The 20,287-nt window shown below is 46.7% G+C and overlaps 1 protein-coding gene across 2 annotated transcripts in view; it reads left to right on the top strand.

The window, feature by feature from the left end:
• usta (uronyl 2-sulfotransferase a) overlaps positions 1 to 20,287 on the top strand; it is a 56,433-nt gene that overhangs the window by 24,083 nt on the left and 12,063 nt on the right. The window contains exons 2-6 of one of the 2 annotated variants that reach the window (XM_030344818.1): positions 1,196 to 1,291; positions 7,986 to 8,029; positions 11,683 to 11,838; positions 17,595 to 17,674; positions 18,381 to 18,534. In XM_030344818.1, the coding sequence (XP_030200678.1) occupies positions 1,196 to 1,291; positions 7,986 to 8,029; positions 11,683 to 11,838; positions 17,595 to 17,674; positions 18,381 to 18,534 (530 nt within the window). The remainder of the gene's footprint in view (positions 1 to 1,195; positions 1,292 to 7,985; positions 8,030 to 11,682; positions 11,839 to 17,594; positions 17,675 to 18,380; positions 18,535 to 20,287) is intronic. The other variant, XM_030344819.1, reaches the window with a different exon arrangement.

Genomic DNA, 20,287 nt, shown 5'->3' on the forward strand with positions numbered 1-20,287 from the left:
GTGTGTGTGTGTCCCTGCTGCTGCACTTTTTCTGGTCTAGTTGTTTGTATATATTTTGAGTTTTTGTGTGTGTCTGTGTGTGCGTGCGTGTGTGTCTGTGTGTGCTATATTTAGGGAGAGTGTGTGCGTCTCTGCGTGTGTGTGTGTGTGGGTGGGCGAGGGGGGGGGACCCCTGACTATTTGCAACCATTTTCAATCAGCTTCAAGATGCTGGAAGGTAATGTAGTGGCAGCAGAGAAGGTCAGACATGCATTATGAATCTAACCCAACAGTGAGCAGCCATGAGCCACGCCCATCGGACCAGACAGCGGTGATAGCAGAAAACTGTCTGTGGGGACTCAATCATCGCCCAGAATGTGTTAACCGACAGGCAGGTGTGACAACCCCGGGCGCCATGGAGAACGCCATGGCACCAATAGGTTTTATTCAACTCGCCGCCATCTTGGTTCTGAACGCCAGTTGGCTGGAAAAAGTGAAGGCTGGAAGTGAAGATGGATGTCAATGAAAGGGAAGACAGAATGGAAAAGCTCCGGGCAGCCCATTGAGAAACCAAATGGAACTTGTGTTGTGGACAACTAAAAGCAACATTTCAGTGAGCGGGGGAATAAGGCTCGGGGGGTTAGGGCTCGGGGCCAGCGGAGTGGCACTGTTGATAGAGGCTCAGCGCTAAGTGAGGACGTCTATGCTGCCCCTTTCCACTCAATGACAGGCTGGACGTTTATGACGTTGGTTCATGCTCTCAGGAAACAACGTACTTTTGAAAAGTAAGAAAACGCAATAATAACTTAACTTCATCTTCTTTCAACCGTACATCTCGTTATAGCAACATCTCAGACGTTTGGTGAGTGATCAGAAGAGGACAATATGTCAAGGCGATGTCTGCTTATTGCCCTGTAGTCTCATGTGCATGCTGTGCCTTATTAGTCGCATTAAAACGTGGAAAGCATGCAATGCCGTCAAAACTGAAAATAACCGCGTCTTGTAATTTTCACCATGCATGTGTGAGGCCTGGTGAGACTTGGCTGCACATCTGGGCTGGTGTTTAGCATCCGGGGAGAGGTGTGTGGATTCATACGGTTCATGGGAGATTTTGATGGCAGCTGCTTTTCAAGATTGTCACTGTTAGCATTCATTGAAGTCTCAGTGATGAACATTAACCTGTGTGGTGACTGTTGTACTCTTTTTGTCGTTGAAGACTCAATGGTTGCCTGGCCGGGAAGGTCTTTGGTCAGTCAGAACGGACAGCCGCAGCAAGTTAAAAAGAAGCACCCGCCACACTGTGCGACTTCAGGTAACTACCCAGGCAGAGGAAGCTTACAGCCTCCGTTCAAACGGGTTAGGGTTTGGGTTAACCTCCTTAACTGGTTTCTTAAGGAGGCTTAGGGGTTTGCATGGTAGATAAGGAAATGAGTTGTTTAAACAAAGCACTATGATAAAGTATGTTATTATTATACTCATTGTAAGTGTGGTTGCAAAAGCAAGCCACTCTTATTGTAATTATTATTTGCAAATAATAATATTAGTGTGGTTGCAATGCAAGCAACACTTATTATAATGATCATTATTTATTGTTGTAATAAGCGTGGGTCTTTTTATTATTATTTTGCACTGGTCTCCTACAGTTTCCCATGTATCAACCTCAAGGGCAATATGTCTGGAGAAATGCATATGGCAAATATGTACTTTTTAAGATATATTTTCCCTCATTATATTGTATAATGGAAGTCAATTAGAAGACTGCAGAGCAGTATTATAGATTTCAAAAAAATTACCAAAATCCAGCTTTTTTATATATTTTATACCTTTTCTACTTTCATGCCATTTCCCCTAAAAAATACCTGCTCTAGGAAATGATAACGAGGAATGAAACTGTGGAGCCTAAATGGTCTGTCTGACCCTTGTTTCACTGGCGTTGGAATATCTAAGAGTCATTATTTTTGAGCAGCGTTTGTGTTTGACCCCTGCCGTTTCTGGTCCTGCTCGTTGAGCCCCCTCCGTCATAGTGCAACAGATCCCAGGAAACAAAAATTGTGGATCCGTTTCAATGGAAAAATTTGTGCTAAAAAGAGTGAGAGAGAGCCTGAGAGAGAGAGCACGCATTGGAATAGAGCTGGAAGCAGTACAGTGTGTACCCCCCTAAACTATATGGATTACGCACAAACCCCCTCACACACACACACACACACACACACACACGTACAGACACAAAAAAGGGAAAGTGTCTCACAATGTGGTCCTTCTCCGGCTGGCTGGCAGCAGCCCCGACCGTAGAGACCGTGGGGGGGGGGGGGGGGGGGGGGGGGGGGGGGGGTTGGACCCTGCGCTGGACCCAGCCCTGAGTCTAACTCCACCTCTGTGGGCTGCTCTTCCAGGCCAGGGCTTTTATGGAATTCATTTTTTTTTTTTACATTTTTGGTTTTTGGTTCCTGTCGGAGGGGTGACAGAGTTCACCAGACCTCACGTGGCTTGGCCGGCCCTGGCCTCATCCGGGCTCGCTCCGTGTGATCCGTTTGATCTCGGCTCAATTCAATTTTCCCGACCGCTGATTTTGCTCAGCGGCTCATCCTGTCTGAGCGTCAGGCGACCTGAGAGAGAGAGAGAGAGAGAGAGAGAGAGAGAGAGAGAGAGAGAGAGAGAGAGAGAGAGAGAGAGAGAGAGAGAGAGAGAGAGAGAGAGAGAGAGAGAGAGAGAGAGAGAGAGAGAGAGAGAGAGAGAGAGAGAGAGAGAGAGAGAGAGAGAGAGAGAGAGAGAGAGAGAGAGAGAGACTCGCCTTCCACCGTTTTTCAAACCGTCGTTTCTGCTAGTTACGGTGGTTGTTGTTGTTGCCGCTGGTATTTTGCGGCGTTTCCAAACGGGTTTTTCCAGGGAACTCAAAGTAGATTTAGTTTATTTTGCTGACACCCCAAACGGTATTTATATTTGCCTGCATCATTCAGGGATGGGAATCACACTCTACAACTTTGAACAGGGAGGTACTCGGTCGACCAGCGCCTGTCAACATCCGTGTCTCTTCCACCCCCCCTCCCTCCATCCCTGCCTTTCCTCCAGACAGCCTTTGCTTATTCTCTCCCTTCTGCGAGCCACAGAGTGTGTTTCCCTCCAACACCTCCTCTGCACTTTATAGCCCCATCAATGCTGCCCCCCTCCCACCCCCCCCCCCCCCCCTCCCCCCCCCCCCCCCCACCGGGCTTCTGCGAGCAACACAGGCTCACACACCTCATCGTTTACTCACCGGCTCCACATGTTTCTATTTGTATGCGCACCGTGGTTTCGCCGCCACTCTCTTCGCATTTTATTCACACCATTTCATTCACGCGGAGAATCGATGGAATGGGCTCCGGAGTCTGCGTGCGTCGCTGAGCCGTCCGGCCCTGGGTCCCCCCGGGGCCCTCAGGGCACCTGCAATAACAGAGCGCCAGGCCGGAGGCTTGTATTTATATCCCCCCGGGGGAGGGCCGACCCTGGAGACCGCTACTGCAGCAGGGTGGCTGCAGGGAAGCGTGGAGCAGAACACAGTGGGTGGATACCCTGACCCTTAGCCTGGCTCCCCCTCTGTAATTAGTGAAATGGTTCGAGCCACCAGTCTTAATAGAAGGGGGCCACTCCCGCACTTGGAATCAAAGGCTTTTGGTTGGCCACACACGTGTGCCACACACATGTGCACGACGCACGCACACACACACGCGCGCTCACACACACATGTGCAAGACACACAACAAATGTGCATGCACACATGCTCACACACAAAGGTGTGCACGGCGATCGTGCACACACACGCATGGGCTCCCACAAGTGTGCACACGTGTGCACGAAACACAAACGTGCACCCACGCACGCTCACACACGCATGTGCACGACACACACACACACATGCACACACGCACACACACACACACACACACACACACACACACACAAACTCATGCACAAAAACACACAAACTCATGCACATAAACACATACACATGCACACACATTGTCACACTCTCACACACACACACACATACACATACACATACGAACACACACACAGACGTACACACTCATGCAAAGCTACGTGCACACAGCGTCCACAAAAAATGTATACATATATCCATATACTCATGGTCACAAAGACACACACACACACACACAGAACCACATCAAATGTTTATGCTCACCGACTACCTCATTTGCATATGGCCTCTATTTTAGTAGAGCCAGGCTTGTAATATAGCACGGTCAGATGTTAAACTATAGGCTTGGGTTGATGTGTGACTGGGTGTGTTACACACAGCTGGGGCGGGCTGCACTTGTATCGTTTACAAACACGGCTAAGAATATGTGATCCCACTCACATCCTCACACACGCACACCGTGGCGTGGCACGCATGCAAACGATAAAGATATATGGTTAACAAACGAATCATCAGAGAGGTGAAGAGAAACCCTATCATCTCATTGCACTTGTCCACAATGCTCTGAATCTTCCACCTCGCGCAGGGCCATAGAAACCACAGTCCTTTTCTCTGCCTCTCAGCCCTGCAGCCCTCACAGCTACTCCTGTATGTGTGTGTGTTTTATTGTCTGCAGCATCTCAAACCTATTCTGGGATATGTCTCTTCCTTGACCCTCGCTCAGCCCAGACACCAATTTCATACGGAATATGAAACGCCACGTTCTAAATACATGTTTACGAACGTAATGTAGCATTCCTGACTGGGGAGTCCACTGCCGACAAGGAGAAATAAATCCACTGAAGAATGTTTTGAGGCCTTAAATAGGAGTTTCACTGCACTCGCGTTGAATCAAAGTATGTGTTTCTCTCTCTGCCTCGGTGTATCATGTAATCATAATTAAATGTCTCCCTTTGTTTAGTATTAAGATGGAACATATTGGATGTTGTTGGTTCTAGCAATTTTTTTAGGACCTCTGAATTTCTTATGTCAAGGGATAAAACATCACTTTTGTTAAAAAGTGTAACCTTGTTAAACATTTTGGCCTGTCATGCATTGGGTGAATTGAACAAACTGTGCCAAGACCTTTGCCAGTAGCTGGTCGGTAGATCTTGTGACACACTAATCCAATTAACTAATTAGCTACATGTGTATGCACACCTCATGACTCCAATTAGCAGTACCCTCACACACAAGGCACGTTACATCCGCAGAAACACACACACACACACACACACACACACACGCACACAAACACACAAACACCCATTTCGCACAAAATAAATCATCAGATATATAAAATACTTGGTTGTATTTGACATTCGGTGAAGTCTCATTAGTCAATTGCAGATCAACTTTCACAAATCAACTACAACTACAAGAGGATTGAACATTTCCTTAATTTCTAGAAGGTTGGAACACTGAAGACGGTTAATCCAAAGTATTCTATCAGTTCCTCACCTATTTATTGGCCAGTAGGTAAGAGACAGTAGCAATTCTTTGTTCAGTTTAATCATGTTGTCAAATCATGTGCTAAACCACTCGGAACAGATTTGAAGACCGATCAGACTTGATCTGTCTAACCTACTGGACGGGGTTACTGGGTGTAAAACCCCACACTCACACACACACGCACGCACGTGCACACACACAGTAAGTTGGAACCATCCTCTGTTGGAGGCCATAGTGAGCAATCCCTCATCCGGGATTGGCCATTACAGTCGCATACTTTTCCATTAGGGTTCAACAATGAACCGTCTCATGGGAGTGGGATGAGTTGGTTTGGCCATAAACTTTAATTCACACCAGGTCACTGCTTTGGATTTGTCTTTGTCTCCGTTAAATCCAAGGCAACACTGGAGGAGTTCATGGACAGCACACCATGTCCCGATAAAGTGAAACTATTCTTTCTGCTTCAAACTGTTTTTTCTGTTTCACCGGTCATAAGCAGTTCATCCACGTATCCCCTGCTGTCTATTCTTTTAACAGGCCAATGTATTCAGTAATGGAATTAATCCGATCCCCTTGAAAGCCTATGGGGGCACCTACAGGGGTCGCATATGAAACGTCGATAAAGCCATGTGATGCCTTTATTCACATTCTAAAACAGAGAAGAAGGACGTTAAGTGAAAAACAAACAGTAATGAACACTTAACTCCCCCCCCCTCCTCCTCCTCCAAGGTGCAACAGTCTAAGAGGGGTGGGGTTTGGGGGGGGGGGTGTTTGTATGCAGAAAGTAAGGGGTCTTCCATTATGGATGAAGAGCCAGGAGCACGAGGAAAAGGTGGAGGGGAGGAGAAGGGGAGGGAGCAAGGGTCCCCGTCCTGCCACGACCTCAAACGCTTGGCCGCAATCTGCACGCCAGAGCCGCCCTCGGCATTCCTCCTCCGGAAGACTGGCCCCAGTTGCGCGCGCGCGCGTGTGTGTGTGTGTGTGTGTGTGTGTGTGTGTGTGTGTGTGTGTGTGTGTGTGTGTGTGTGTGAACACCTAAGGGGGTGTTTGCAGTGCAGCTGGCTCCATTCATCGACACTCAACACCTGTTGAATTAATCAGCATCGGCGTGTCAACTTTTTATATATTGCACTTGACCCTCATTATGCACGACGCACGTGCTCCGTTCACTTACTGTAGAAGTATAGAGTGTCTGTGTGTGTGTGTGACGCTGATAGCAGGCCAAACCGCCGCAGATTGGCTCAGAGTGCAAGACTAATTGCCTAAAGGCCAAAGCCGCAACTATGGAGTCGGGGAGCATAAACAGTGCTTTGAAAGTCTTACAATGTGCTACCAGAATGGTCATATATCAGCTCCCCTCGGCCATGCGGCGCAAGGAAAGCTCTCTCTGCCAGAGAAGGGAAGCAATTCGTCTGGTAATATATATGTGTGTGTGATGTTTATCTCGAACTTTCCCTCTGGCAGGACCTATTTCTGCTCCTCAATGATACATTCTCTTCTGATGTGTTCATTGTCTGTCTGTCTGTCTGTCTGTCTGTCTGTCTGTCTGTCTGTCTGTCTGTCTGTCTGTCTGTCTGTCTGTCTGTCTGTCTGTCTGTCTGTCTGTCTGTCTGTCTGTCTGTCTGTCTGTCTGTCTGTCTGTCTGTCTGTCTGTCTGTCTGTCTGTCTGTCTCTCTCTCTCTCTCTCTCTCTCTCTCTCTCTCTCTCTCTCTCTCTCTGCATTCCTAGTGGTGGTGAGAAGTATAGCGTGTCAGTGTGTCTGGACAGGCTTAGCGTTGAAAAAGAAAGGGCCTGCATGCTTGGAGTCCGCACACACATTTGACTCAAATGGAAAAGGCGCAGGCTTGAAAAGAACGCCCAGATCCTCTGGTGGGAGCCGAGGCGGGGGGGGGGGGTTCTCGGTCCTTGAAAGAGACCCATTGTTTCCCTCTCCCCCCACAGTGGTGGATATACTGTATAAATGCACCGTAACTCGTTCTCCATTCACATCCACAGCAGCGCTGTGTGCAGCTGTACAGAGAGAGTGGCACTGTGTGTGTGTGTGTGTGTGTGTGTGTGTGTGTGTGTGTGTGTGTGTGTGTGTGTGTGTGTGTGTGTGTGTGTGGGCGAGGGGGGGGGGGGGGGGGATTGGGGTGAGGTTCAGCATTGGGTGATTGTGAGATAAAGCCCAGTGGGAAGTAGGATGTGATGCGGGGGGCAGGGGGAGGAGGAGGGAGCATGGGGCGGCTATCTGCTTACAGTTGGAAGGGGCTCGGATCTTAAAGTGAACAGTGGAGTCTGGTCCGATTCAGCAGCTGGCGTTGGCCCTCGAGCCGCAGGGCCTCCCCCCTGTGCGGGGTCCCGAGGGGTCTGATAGTCCCGCTGTGTGGATTGACACATCCGTGCTCTGTGTCACACCCGTACATCGATTTGCAGGGGTGCGGTGGAAGACCACAGTTTGATATCTGTTGACCGTTTGTTGGGCTATTGTTGAAGCTAGAAGTTCAATGAACCGCATTTGAGCAGCACTACCAATCAAATTAGTTTTACTAAAGAGTGTATTTAGCTAGAATTGTACTGCAAGGTCTTTGATACCATGTTCCTTTCTGTTTTTCTGCAGGTGAATCCACGTTCCAGGATGACCACGGACCGCCAGTAGCCAGAGTGAGTATCTGTTTCCCCCCCCCCAGTCCCCATACACTCTTTTTCCTTAGCTTTAAATGCTACGGCTCTCCTTTATCCACATATATTATCTATCTGCTCTCCTCCGAGCCCCCTCCCCTTCCCACCGCACAACCCAAGTCACTTCTGACCAAAGATGACAGGAGTTTGCTCTGTGTGAAGGAACTTTGTACGAACTTGCTCTCAATCTCTACCAGACATGGATTCAGAGCGCCAGTGAAAAAAACACACACACACACACACACACACACACACACACACACACACACACACACACACACACACACACACACACACACACACACACACACACACACACACACACACACACACACACACACACACAGGGGGCTGACACAGGATCCTTGTATTCAGCCAGCTGCATGTCTCTGCTCTCTTTAATGCTTTCTTTCTTTCGATACTTTGTTTGGGCCTGCTTGAATCTTGATCTATTTGAAGCCAGTGTTTAACTCTTCTTATTAAATCATTGTGTTTAATCCACCGTTTCCTTCAGGCTCTTTGAGTTTTGATGGATTGACTGAAGCAGTAGTTTACATTTCGGAAAGAAACGTTTGCCGACAATTGGTTTGTTGACGGTCTGTGCGGCTGCCTGGAGTGGGTTTGTTCACGAGTGCCTATTGTCTGCAGCTACGTTGGCCGACTCCCCTGGAACAGTAGCCATAGGCTCACCGCTTGACAAGGGGAAATAGCTGGAAGTCCAAGCAGGTGCCATCTGAATTAAATATCACAGCTATGGAGCTGTTCATGGCCACATAAAAGCCAAATAAGAACTAAATTAACTCTCACTAGATGTTTAATGCCTCAATAGCTGCTTATTAACTTGAGCCCCCGTCATCTCCTCTGGACACCTAGGCTCATACTTTAGCTGAAAGCGCTAACTTCTTTTTAAAAGTAAAAAGACAAACCAAAAACTTGAGCAGATGTGTGTAAAAGCCCATTATATTTATAGGAACAACTTTTTATGTCCCACAGCTATTAGATGTTGAGAGAATCCTGGGGTCAAACAGCACATTGTGCAACAGAACACTAATCATAGAAATGAATACAGTACATACACACACACACACACACACACACACACACACACACACACACACACACACACACACACACACACAAACAGACAAATGCACACAAAATAAAATGACATAGAAACTTCGGTTAACGTAAGGCCAGAGAGAGAGTGAGAGTTTTTTTTTTACTCTACAACACACAGCGGGCTGAATTTAGAGTTTTTAACTTTCATCATCAGCAGGAAGTGCTATCCTGCGAACACGGTATGTTTATCATCAGCCTGCTTTATTGTGATTGGCCGATGAGTCTGTGGGGACTTGGCAGGCTGCGCAGCAATCAGACGGCTAGGCAAACAAACAGCTCACTGTCTGCTACGCTTTTCCCAGCATTCAACTCATTAACTTAACAAACTACAAAGTAAAACAAGTAAAAAACCTGATCTAATATGGTTGTGTGTTGGTTTATTCACCCTTTGGTTGATAGTGTTCTCCCCCATTAGGACATCACAGGGGGGTGGGGTTGGGGGGGGGGGGGGGGGGGGCTGAGAATGACGAATTTCTGGTCAAGTTAGGACACACGTACACAGAGACCCGTACACACAAACACGCACTCTAGGAAATCTGTGATGACATAAAGATAGCACGCCCTCATCAGAATAGTTTGGTGTTTGTTCTTCAGCTTTCTCTCTTCATTGCTAAAAGAATGTCCTATCTTCAAGCATAAGTTTCCCTAACTTCCGCTAAGACTTCAGCGAGATGTGCACTTTGTTTTAGCAAGCTGGGATTGCTGCGAGGGTGGGATAGAAAGTTTGAACGTAGCTCCTCAAACACTCACTCACAGTGATTGCTACGAGCAATCACAGGAAACGCCTGAAAGCCAATTCGGCTACAACCGTCTGCTAAATACATTACATGTCAATGTGAAAAACACATGCAAATACTAGGATGGCATAAACGGGTTCTCTCCCACTAGCAGGGACACACACATCGATTCAGGGCCCCAGCCGAGGTCAGGATCAGATACATGGGAGATAATGACACACCTGTCTGAAAGGGTCAAGCACTGGCCCCCTAACCCCTGGCCTTCCCAGCCTCTCCTTCCCGAAAGCAGTTAAACAGTCAAGAGTGTAAGCAGTCAGTAAATCTACTGCCAGTCGGTTAAAGCCACCCATACCGGGTCTCCCCAAAGATTGGTTGCTATTAATATCGTCGCTGCAAGAGACTATACTTTTTGAATGATGCTGTCACAGACCATTTGTTTCTTATGTATTTAATGATAGGCCTACTTCCAAACGTCTGATGTTTTTCTTGTCAGTGCGGTTGACCACATTGGCAAGGCGTTGGCGCGCCGGGTCAAAGTCTGACAAACGTTTTGCATCAGTTTTTTTTATTTTGTCGGCGCTTGATTGGCTATAGGGAACATGTCATTGATAACTATATCTTGGTCCAACAACGGTTTTTGGTGGATTCCAAATGTGACGTGCTGAAACGGTGCAGACAGAATTTCTCTGTTATCCATCAACAAACAGTCCCATAGAGAAAGCATTGGCTCATTCTGCTGCAGAGTTACATGTTACATAAATCTCATTCAGGTCCGTCAATAGCAAAAACACAATCAGCTCATCATATAGCAGTAATCCAGGCACAAAAACATCAAAACACATGCATACAGCTCTATTCCTCTGCCCAAGGCATCCTACTTCTCATGGCTCAACTAACCTCCTTGGTCCACACTGAAAGCAGACAGTGCTGGTCATTCTAAGAAGCGGCTTAGGGCTGGTTGGCCAACCACCATGTGTTCAACACACCTGTTCCCACACATTCTCTCCTCCTCCTTTTCAAACATGTAGAATCAGCCCTGCCTTCCTAAGTCGACAGCAATAACACACATGCTTTGAATGGTGAAACACTATGTGTGTGTGTGTGTGGGGGGGGTGTTTGATGACTCCAAAACAAAGGCATTCGTCAATGCTAAAATCTATTCAGCGCAAACATTGAGTCATATCGTCTCATTAACGACATAGGGATGTGTGTGTGTGTGTGTGTGTGATGCCCCTCGGGCTGAATGCACGACAACAGATCAGAGGTTAACGGCAGATTAGGCAGGTTAGAACTGGAAATAAGTTGGAGAAAGAAGGTCATAGTTATATTCTTACACAATTTAAATCGCTGTTATCGTCCTCAAACTCATTCCTCTGTGTTTGCCTCCATCGCGCTATTTGTCGTTCCGTTGGTTCCAAAAGGCTCACACTATTTAGACTTCATCGCTGGGTGGCCTGCACAACAAAACACAAAGAAAGTGTTTTGCCAAACAAAATGAAATGAATTAAAAAATGATGCATCATCCAATGTGTTCTGTATAATATATCATTGTATAACACATTCATCTCACAAGCTTGCAGGGATTAAAGGTAACAGATACAAAGTGATTTCATTTGGTGGAGCTCTCATTTTCCCTCCTTTTATCTCTCTGTTTGTCTGGTGTTGTGTGATTGATATTTGTGTGTGTGCGTGTGCGTGCGTGCGTGTGTGCGTGTGCGTGCATGTGTGTGTGTGCATGTGTGTGTGTGTGTGTGTGTGCGTGTGTGTGCGTGCGTCCAGGTGCTGCCGTTCCCGAGTCAGGTGGTGTATAACCGGGTGGGGAAGTGTGGCAGCCGGACGGTGCTGATCCTGCTGCGGCTGCTGTCGGAGAAGCACCAGTTCAACCTGGTCTCCTCGGAGATCCACAACCGGACCCGCCTCACCAAGCACGAACAGGTGGGTGTGGCCCCCCGCTGTAACGTTACTGTGACTCGCCTCAACATCTTCTCACCTTGTTGTTCTGATTCTCGATCGTTTTAACCCAATCAAACAAAAGCCTTCTTTGGTTTGTGGCTGTGGATCACTAGGCAGCCAGACCAGGACAAAGAGGGCGTTTGGCCTTTAAACATGTTGGACTTGAAAAAAAAACAGGCCCAGAAATATCTGCAGCTCATAAGCCAGCAATCTCTAGTTCCAAGTGGGGTCCCCACCCCAGGGTTAGAAATCAATGTCCTCACTCAGCGGAAATGTATACACTTCAGCTCGTCCCACATATCACCCACGCCGGTGAGTCAGTAAGGCTTAAGTACAGTGACTGGAGGCAGTTATTGCGCTTCCAAGCTACTTTGCGCAAGGTGTGGTGGGAAATCGACCTTGTGAGATTTATGATGAGATTGTAGTACATGCATCAATAATAAGTGCAAAAGTGCAACGGTTCCCATAATAAAGTTCTTAAAACCTTTGACAAAATAAGTGAATTACAAAATAGTCAATGTGGCCTTCAACTTCGACGGTATTATTTGTTGTGTGTAAGCAAATAAGTAACAGATTGGATCCATTTGGCCCTAGCTACTTGCTTCTCCATTTTGGGCTGGGCCAGCCCATGTAGAATCTCAGTTTTATTGCTTCCTTGAGCATCAGAGGGATCTCAGCGTGAGGCTTTATAGAGGGGGGAGCTGCCTTCGTTTAAAGCTCTCAAAGAACAATGAAGGGAAGCACCGGGGCCTTATGCAGTGCAGATAATCATAACCGTCTGTATGCTCTGATGCCGTCCCCAATGGGGATGTTTTCTGTAAACAATGTTTTCCAAAAACATGTTACCAATAAGCCACTAAAAGTAATAATAGACCATGGGAACCGATTGTCATTTGTCATTCAACCCCGGAGGCACCAGTGCAACATTAATCCGTGTTTGACTGACATTTATGACAGACACGCGCTAGGTAGCTAGCTAGCCAGCCATAAATGTCTGCGGATCCCCGTTAGATGGATGTTTATGCATAGCCACCACTGGGCCAACGGGTGTGATGTGAATAGTCAGAGCTAATATTGGAACAGCTTGTTGTTTACCCATTCATCAAACCATGAAGAGCTGGCTCTCATGCACCGCATCGGAATGCTATTACACCGTATTTATCCTCAAAACGTCACCGTCGCTATGAAATCAGCCCTGGGATCCTTACAGACTGTGTGTGTGATAGAGTGAATGTGTGTTGAGCATATGTATGCATGTGTGCTTGTGCTTGTGTGTGTGTGTGTGTGCGCGCGCATGTAAGCATTTGTGTCTGTATCGACACATGTTTACAAGTTAGGATCATGTGCTGTGGAGTGCTTGTATGGAACCCTGGGGGTCTTTTGTCTCTGTGTTTCAAATGGTCCTTCGAGTGCTTGTTTACCCTATCTGCTGTGTGTGTGTGTGTGTGTGTGTGTGTGTGTGTGTGTGTGTGTGTGTGTGTGTGTGTGTGTGTGTGTGTGTGTGTGTGTGTGTGTGTGTGTGTGTGTGTTGATTTATGCAGATCCCTACACAATATTGGCTAACTATAGAGCCAGGGGATCTCATTTGCCTCTAGCCGCTGTCTGTGGCGTGACGTGGGTTTTCTCCCTGCTGGCTGGCCCAGCCATCTGCTAATGAGTTGGCCCAGAGTTGGTGCCTTCTGCTGGGGCTACATCAGACGAACAGTGGAGCTCCCTCATTCAGCTGGAACGCTGCGTCGAGACGTGGAAGAGTCCCGCCGCCATCTTGGGGGCCACTGATAGTGTCAGGACCCTGAGACTCTTTTTTTTCTTTCGAAAACAGGCCGTCTTTGTGTGTTTCGGTGGTGCATCCACACAATTGGTTCGGTGTTTTTAAATCGCTTCCCCTTTCAGTAAAAGGGTTAGAATGTACATCCTTATTGGTGGACAGATGCAGTGCCGCAACGGGCCCCTGTGAACCAGGGAGCCTGAGTCACTGGCCCTGGGGGCCAACTGCTTCAAACATAGTTTGCCCGTCCTCAACCACTCAATGAGTCACTAGTGAACAACACGCAGCTCAGATCTACTGTTAGTGGCATGTGTCTGACATATCAGTGGCATGTGAAATGACATGGCCGTGTTGTTTATAGTGTCCGTTTGGCCCCAACACGGGCGTGGACACGCAGTTCGTACACTCTGTGCGAACTTCTGCACTGTGCATATTTCAGAGGGGCCCGACACGCAACAAATCACTGCATGACCTGCGCGCAAGGGCCCTGATGAAGTCATTCTGGTTTTCACAGTCAATAGCAGTCAGGTGTAAGGAGATACAGAGAAGAACATAGAAGAATAAGGGGCCCAATCTTGCATCCGGCGCAATTTACTTTCTACACTGACGCATGTGTCGTTGCTAGTTTGCAACTGGCGCAGAGTGTTCTACTCCCTCCACCACCATGCGTCGGTAAATTAGGGAATGATCTTGCGCCCCAAGGGGCGGTTCGGCGGAAGGAGGAGGCGTGTTCTGGCGCAAACGTTCCCTGGTGCTATTTTGCAGTTTCAGAAAACAATTGCACCACAAACAAGGAAATACCCGGTTTAAAGTCAGTGGCGCGTTGTTCAGATGCTATTTTAAGGGCCCATGCATAATGTACCTAGCCACACATTCTTGGTAAATTATTTGGGAAAGAACAGCTGATACAGCGGTGATAAGTTGTACTTTTAAATCAATGCATCTGCAAACACCGTACAGCAAACACATATTTTCTTGACACAGACATTGTATACAAGCCCCCCCTTTTAGGATTGATGAGTATTGGATCGTTTGAAAACATTGTTTTACCACGAGTGAGTGTTACGAAGAATGAATGATTGCGGGTGCGCGTGTGTGTATGTGTAAAATAATTAATGAATGCGGGCGCGTATGTGCGTCCATCTGTTTAAACACACGCAAACTACACGTAACACATAATACAGTCCATGGAAATGTATGTTAACAGGGGGGACACATGCATATTAGGAACACAAGTCGATAACGATAATGCATACATTACTGGTAAGAAACAATGTTTGTTAATTTATTGCGTACATCATTAAATCGAACCACAGTTACCGCATATCATATGTGTGTTGAGTTTTCTTTGAAATTTATTTGAGGACTGAAGTTGTGGAAGAAAACGCTATTCCATGCGTGAATTAGGCCATATTACTTGGCCGTAAACAGAGCCATTTGAAGTTTGAAATTCATGTGGTCATGCATCTGTCTCATCGGAGAATGCAAACGCGCAAACTGCAAAAAAAACGTCATAATATCAACTCGTCAGGTTCAAATGCGCTCCTGGCTCTTAAAGGGGATGGGAGCTGGCACTCTCGTTGGTTTATTGCACGTTACGCCCAAACCACACCTACCGGTAGTTAGGCTACTTCAGACCAACCCTTTTTAGATTTGCACCGGGCGCAAGAGTCATTTATGAGCCGGTAAACTAGCAACATCGCCATAGAACCGCCCACAAAGCTACTTGCGCTTGGCGCTTCTCACTTTGTTTCAGACCGTTAGAATAGGTCCCCATGTGTCGTTGGTTCTAGTTCTGGGTTTGTTGTTTCGTTTTGATATATCTGTATTTATTTTAGCTTTGTTTGTCAAGTGTATTTATTTTTTAGGATGTTTTTTTTCATTCAATTAGTTTCAAACCATTTCGGTTGTAGCTTCTTTGGCCGCGTTTGGGTTTGGTCGTGTTACCCCGCCTCACATGAGAGCGACAGTTGAAGGCGAGGGCAGCAGCCAGGAGCTTCCCCTGGGCCCAGCTCCCCCCCCCCCACTCCGTCTCCCCTTTGATGAGCCTCTGTGTGTGTGGAGCTAGAGCGGTGGGCTGGGGGCTCGGCGGTGGGGAGGTGGAGGTGGAGGTGGGGCTGGAGGGGGCGTAGCGCTGGTATGCTAGGAATCCCAGACCGTCCTTCACTTTCCCTCAGTCCCTTGAGCCGCCGCTCCGCCCCCCCACCCCCACCGTTTTCCAGACGGACTGAAAAGGGAAAGGAGGGGAGGTGCAACCGCGCTGGAACACGCACACACACACACACACACACACACGGATATATACACACATGCACGTGGTACCGGTATGTGAATGGCAGAGGCACAACGGTTGTGGTCTGTGTGATAAATGAAAAGAAGCCCGAAAAGGATTTCAAAGGACAAACAACAAAAACTAAATCAAACCACGCACTGAGAAACTATTCATTGATTTCATCGGTTTTTCATTCAGTTATTTGGAGAAACATCTCCCTCAGTAAGTGAGTTTGTGGAAATGTACTGAGTTTGGAGAGGTGGGGGGGGGGGGGGGGGGGGGGGGGGGAGCTGGTGGGGCAGGGGGTCGCGTTAAGCCCAAATCTGACTGGGAGCCATAGATGCACCGGGCTGTGTACATAAACACGCTCAAATATCAGAGTTTCTTTCTGAATAGTCCTGCTATGACGTAAGAGTGACCCGCACACATTATAAAGTACAAAAATGCTCCTGATCAGTACAGCAGTGCCAGTAACGCTCTTGGAAATAATATGCATCCAAAGTGACTCAGCTTCTGGTTGGTGACTCAGCTTCTGGTTGGTGACTCGTGGGGACTTAAAGACAGGGCCTGTGTGTGTCATCTTTGTGATTGAGTGTGTCACTCATGAATGTCGGAAATAAACTAAATGAATGAATTGCTTGGCGCCCAGACAATGTCTTGTGGTGGCAAAATAGGCCAGACTGTTCATTATATGGCCTTTGCCATTATTTTAGCCTTTGTGGACATGCTTGCTGTGATTATGAATACCACGGTTGATGTCATCCGCAAACAGTGTTCGAGCATTTGTCTTTGTGGTGATAGTCATGAGTTGTAGGGGCCTTGGATACAATAGGGCAAAATTGAAATAACATTGGGTAGAAATGTATATTCGGCTTTGCTACGTCAAACAGCTACTTAGTATCTTTTCCAAGGACTCACCTGATTGGCTAACTGGGTGGCGCCAGGTCCCGCCTCCCAAACCTGGAAAGCCGGGATAGCTTTGTCTTCCATAAGAGTTTCCTGGAATTGTCGGTGGAAAAAACTGGGAAGAAAAGACGTAGAATGTTAGATGTGGAGTTATTTCAGACTGTGTGACCTTTCATGAGGCTGGGATATTTACAGTGAGTAAAATCTGAAACTATAGCAAAAAAAAAAATCTAGACTTCTTTGTAATTGCTCCTAAATATTTTAGAGGAACTAAAAACTGTTAGGGACCATTTCTGCAAAATTCTCAGAAATAGTCGTGACCACAATCAAAGAACCTGTCAGACACAATATTTTACAACGATCATTCTGACATCTGAAATTGAATCAGACGGCGTCTTTTGACATGGATGGTGTGTTTCTAAATGTTTTCAGTAAGCCCTCCTCAGCCTCCACATCCCCATATCCCCTCAGTGCTGAAAGGAGACATATGGTCTGAGTTACATTCTATCACTGCAGTGCTGCAGCCAGAGCCTCCTGATTTTCCACCATGACGTGTCCTACTGGCCCCTACAGTGGAGATAGATCTGCTGCTGCTCACTCGACATTTGAAGAAAAAACGAAATGAAGATAAATAACAAGTGATGGATTCACCAAAACATTTCCCACTAAGACCCTTTCCACAGAAGCCTGCTGAATATTCAGTTCTGCACTGTGTTTGGTAGCTGGCTTGGTTCCCAAATACACTGTTGAATGTCGAATATAAATTGTGTATGTGTGTGTGTGTATTTATAGGTGGATCTCATAAAGAACATCAGCAACATGCCACAGCCGTTCCTCTACACGCGGCACGTTCACTTCCTCAACTTCACCAGGTAATGGTTTTCTTTGTGCCATTAATTTCATCCTTCAGATCTCCTCAAATCTAGAGTTCAAACCCCAAGTTCTCCATTTATCTAAGCAAATTCCCAACGGTATTATAGCCTGGGTATACCCAGGCTGAATTTCATTTCACGCCGAGTTCTTTAACATTCTATATTTATTTAAAAAAAACAAAAAAACTTTTCTCATTTAGTTTTTGTTTTAAAAGCACTTATTTTGAGAGCCTCTAACCCAATTTCATTGCACTTTGTGCAATGACAATAAAGAGATTCTGATTCTGATTCTGATTCTAAACAGCCTGGATTCCATGGATCCGATTTTCGCCTGAGATAGGGAACCAATCACAGAACGGGGAGGGACGGCGAGACGATGACGACGTCTATGCATATACGATGACAACCTTAATGCATATACATGCATTAAGGTTCACCTTGTATTTAGCGTAAAAAATGCCTAAGCCAAATAAATGTTAGAGATGTTAGTGATTATGGAATAATGTTAGTGATTATGGAATGTAAAAAGCACTCCGATTGGCTTAGGATATAGCCAATGAGGCGAAGTGAATCAGCAAAGTTAAGAGAGCAGAATTAGTTTAATTTGGCCCAAATATGATAGATATATTTATGTATGTAAACAGATATATGTATGTATAATGTATGAGGCTAGCGATATCGAACACCGAACGTCCTCTGTCACCAGGTTTCGGGTGGAGGAGCCCGTCTACATCAACATAATCCGGGACCCGATCAACCGCTTCCTGTCCAACTACTTCTTCCGGCGGTTCGGGGACTGGAGGGGGGAGCAGAACCACCTCATCCGCACGCCGGGGATGAAGGACGACGAGAGATACCTGGTGAGGCGCTCGGTCCCGCTGTCTCTCTCCGTCTCTCTCTGCAGGAGCTAAAGGTAGCTCTGGGTGGAGGTGTCTGACACATGACTGGACCCTATCTCTCTGGATGATCTGGTCCATCTGACTGTCGCTCGGTCTGCCGCGGTGACTATCACTCTGTGGGGCTGCTGCCTGTCTGGCCTTGTTCGCTACGTGTGTCAGTTTAATTAAAAGGAACAAGTTTGTGTTTTTGTCTTCAAACGAGCTAAAGGAAACGGGGGAGGATGAAACCCGTTACGGCTTGTTTAGAAACCACACCCGTTTAAACGGGGATAAACAAAGACAAGTGTTAAATGCTAAATCAAATACAAACAGTGTTTACCATATTTCTATATGAATATGTACTAAAAGAAGTAGTGATGCTGCTGATATTCAACATCTTCAAGGGAAATAATACATTTGTATCTTAAGGGAAGACAAGTGAAATAAAACGTTTTTACAAGCCTATCCTAATACATAGATAAAGATATTATAGGATCCAGCTTATACCCTATGCTTATAATTTATAAGCCAATATCTGCCTGTCTGCCTGGTGTATAGTGCTGGTTACTAAGTCTTTAAATAAGATGTAATTATCTTTACATATGGCATCCTCTGAAGACAGACTGTAAATTGATAGTAAGATCCTGTCGGGCATCGAGACTGGAGTCTAACCACATCACAATCTCATCCCCGGAATACTCCGCCACGCAGTCTGCCTGTGTGCTCTCCAGAATACCCTGGCTCAGAGTGAGGAGACCCCTGCCAATAAGTGTCTCGCCGTTTCATTTTGACGCGGTTTTATGGCTCCGTCTGTTTCAGTTTGAAGCCCCCGTTCCGTTTAATTGCTGTGTTTTGTGTTTTGTGTGTGTGTGTGTGTGTGTGTGTGTGTGTGTGTGTGTGTGTGTGTGTGTGTGTGTGTGTGTGTGTGTGTGTGTGTGTGTGTGTGTGTGTGTGTGTGTGTGTGTGTGTGTGTGTGTGTGTGTTATGGAGTGCAGCTGGTGCTTAAAGGTGCGTTAGGGCGACATCTAGCAAGTGATAAGAATGGGATGAGATGGGCAGAGTGCCAGCTCACGTACCTGTGGCCAAGGCATACCAAAGCCCAGGGAGACATGAGAAACCTTCCTGACGTTTGGAATGCTATTGGTCAAGAAAGGTTAACTGTTTGTTTGTATTCACTCCCTCCCTAACAATTAATCAGTTGGATTTCCGGCCTGCGCGTTAATAACAGGCACATGGCTGATCTCTGGGAAAGAGGGGAGGGGGGGGGGATTCTGAGTTTTGACAGGCCTTCGCAATTAGGTACAGCAATAATTGGCCCAGAGTTTGAGACCATGTAAGTTGTGTCCTTTTTGTAGAAGGGACCCTCACAGCCTTTCCAGAGTCCGTAGAAATGCCTGGCTCACCTTCCCTATGGGGGATATTGTCACATCATAAACATGGCATGTGATTCTACCTGTGTTTGTTTGTTACCTATCGTGTGTTTGCCTGTGTGTGTGTGTGTGTGTGTGTGTGTGTGTGTGTGTGTGTGTGTGTGTGTGTGTGTGTGTGTGTGTGTGTGTGTGTGTGTGTGTGTGTGTGTGTGGACTTGCTATTCTCTCTTTGCCTCTCTTATTGCATGTTTGCCGAGGCTTCAGTCCAAAACAATTATAATATTAATATTATATTAATGTCAGGAGCTCTTGATTAACACCTACCTATGTAAGTGTTGATTGGCTCTGATTGCCTGGTGCAATGC

This window comes from Gadus morhua, chromosome 21 (genome assembly GCF_902167405.1).
Source record: "Gadus morhua chromosome 21, gadMor3.0, whole genome shotgun sequence".
In the NCBI taxonomy this organism is placed as follows: Eukaryota; Metazoa; Chordata; class Actinopteri; order Gadiformes; family Gadidae; genus Gadus; species Gadus morhua.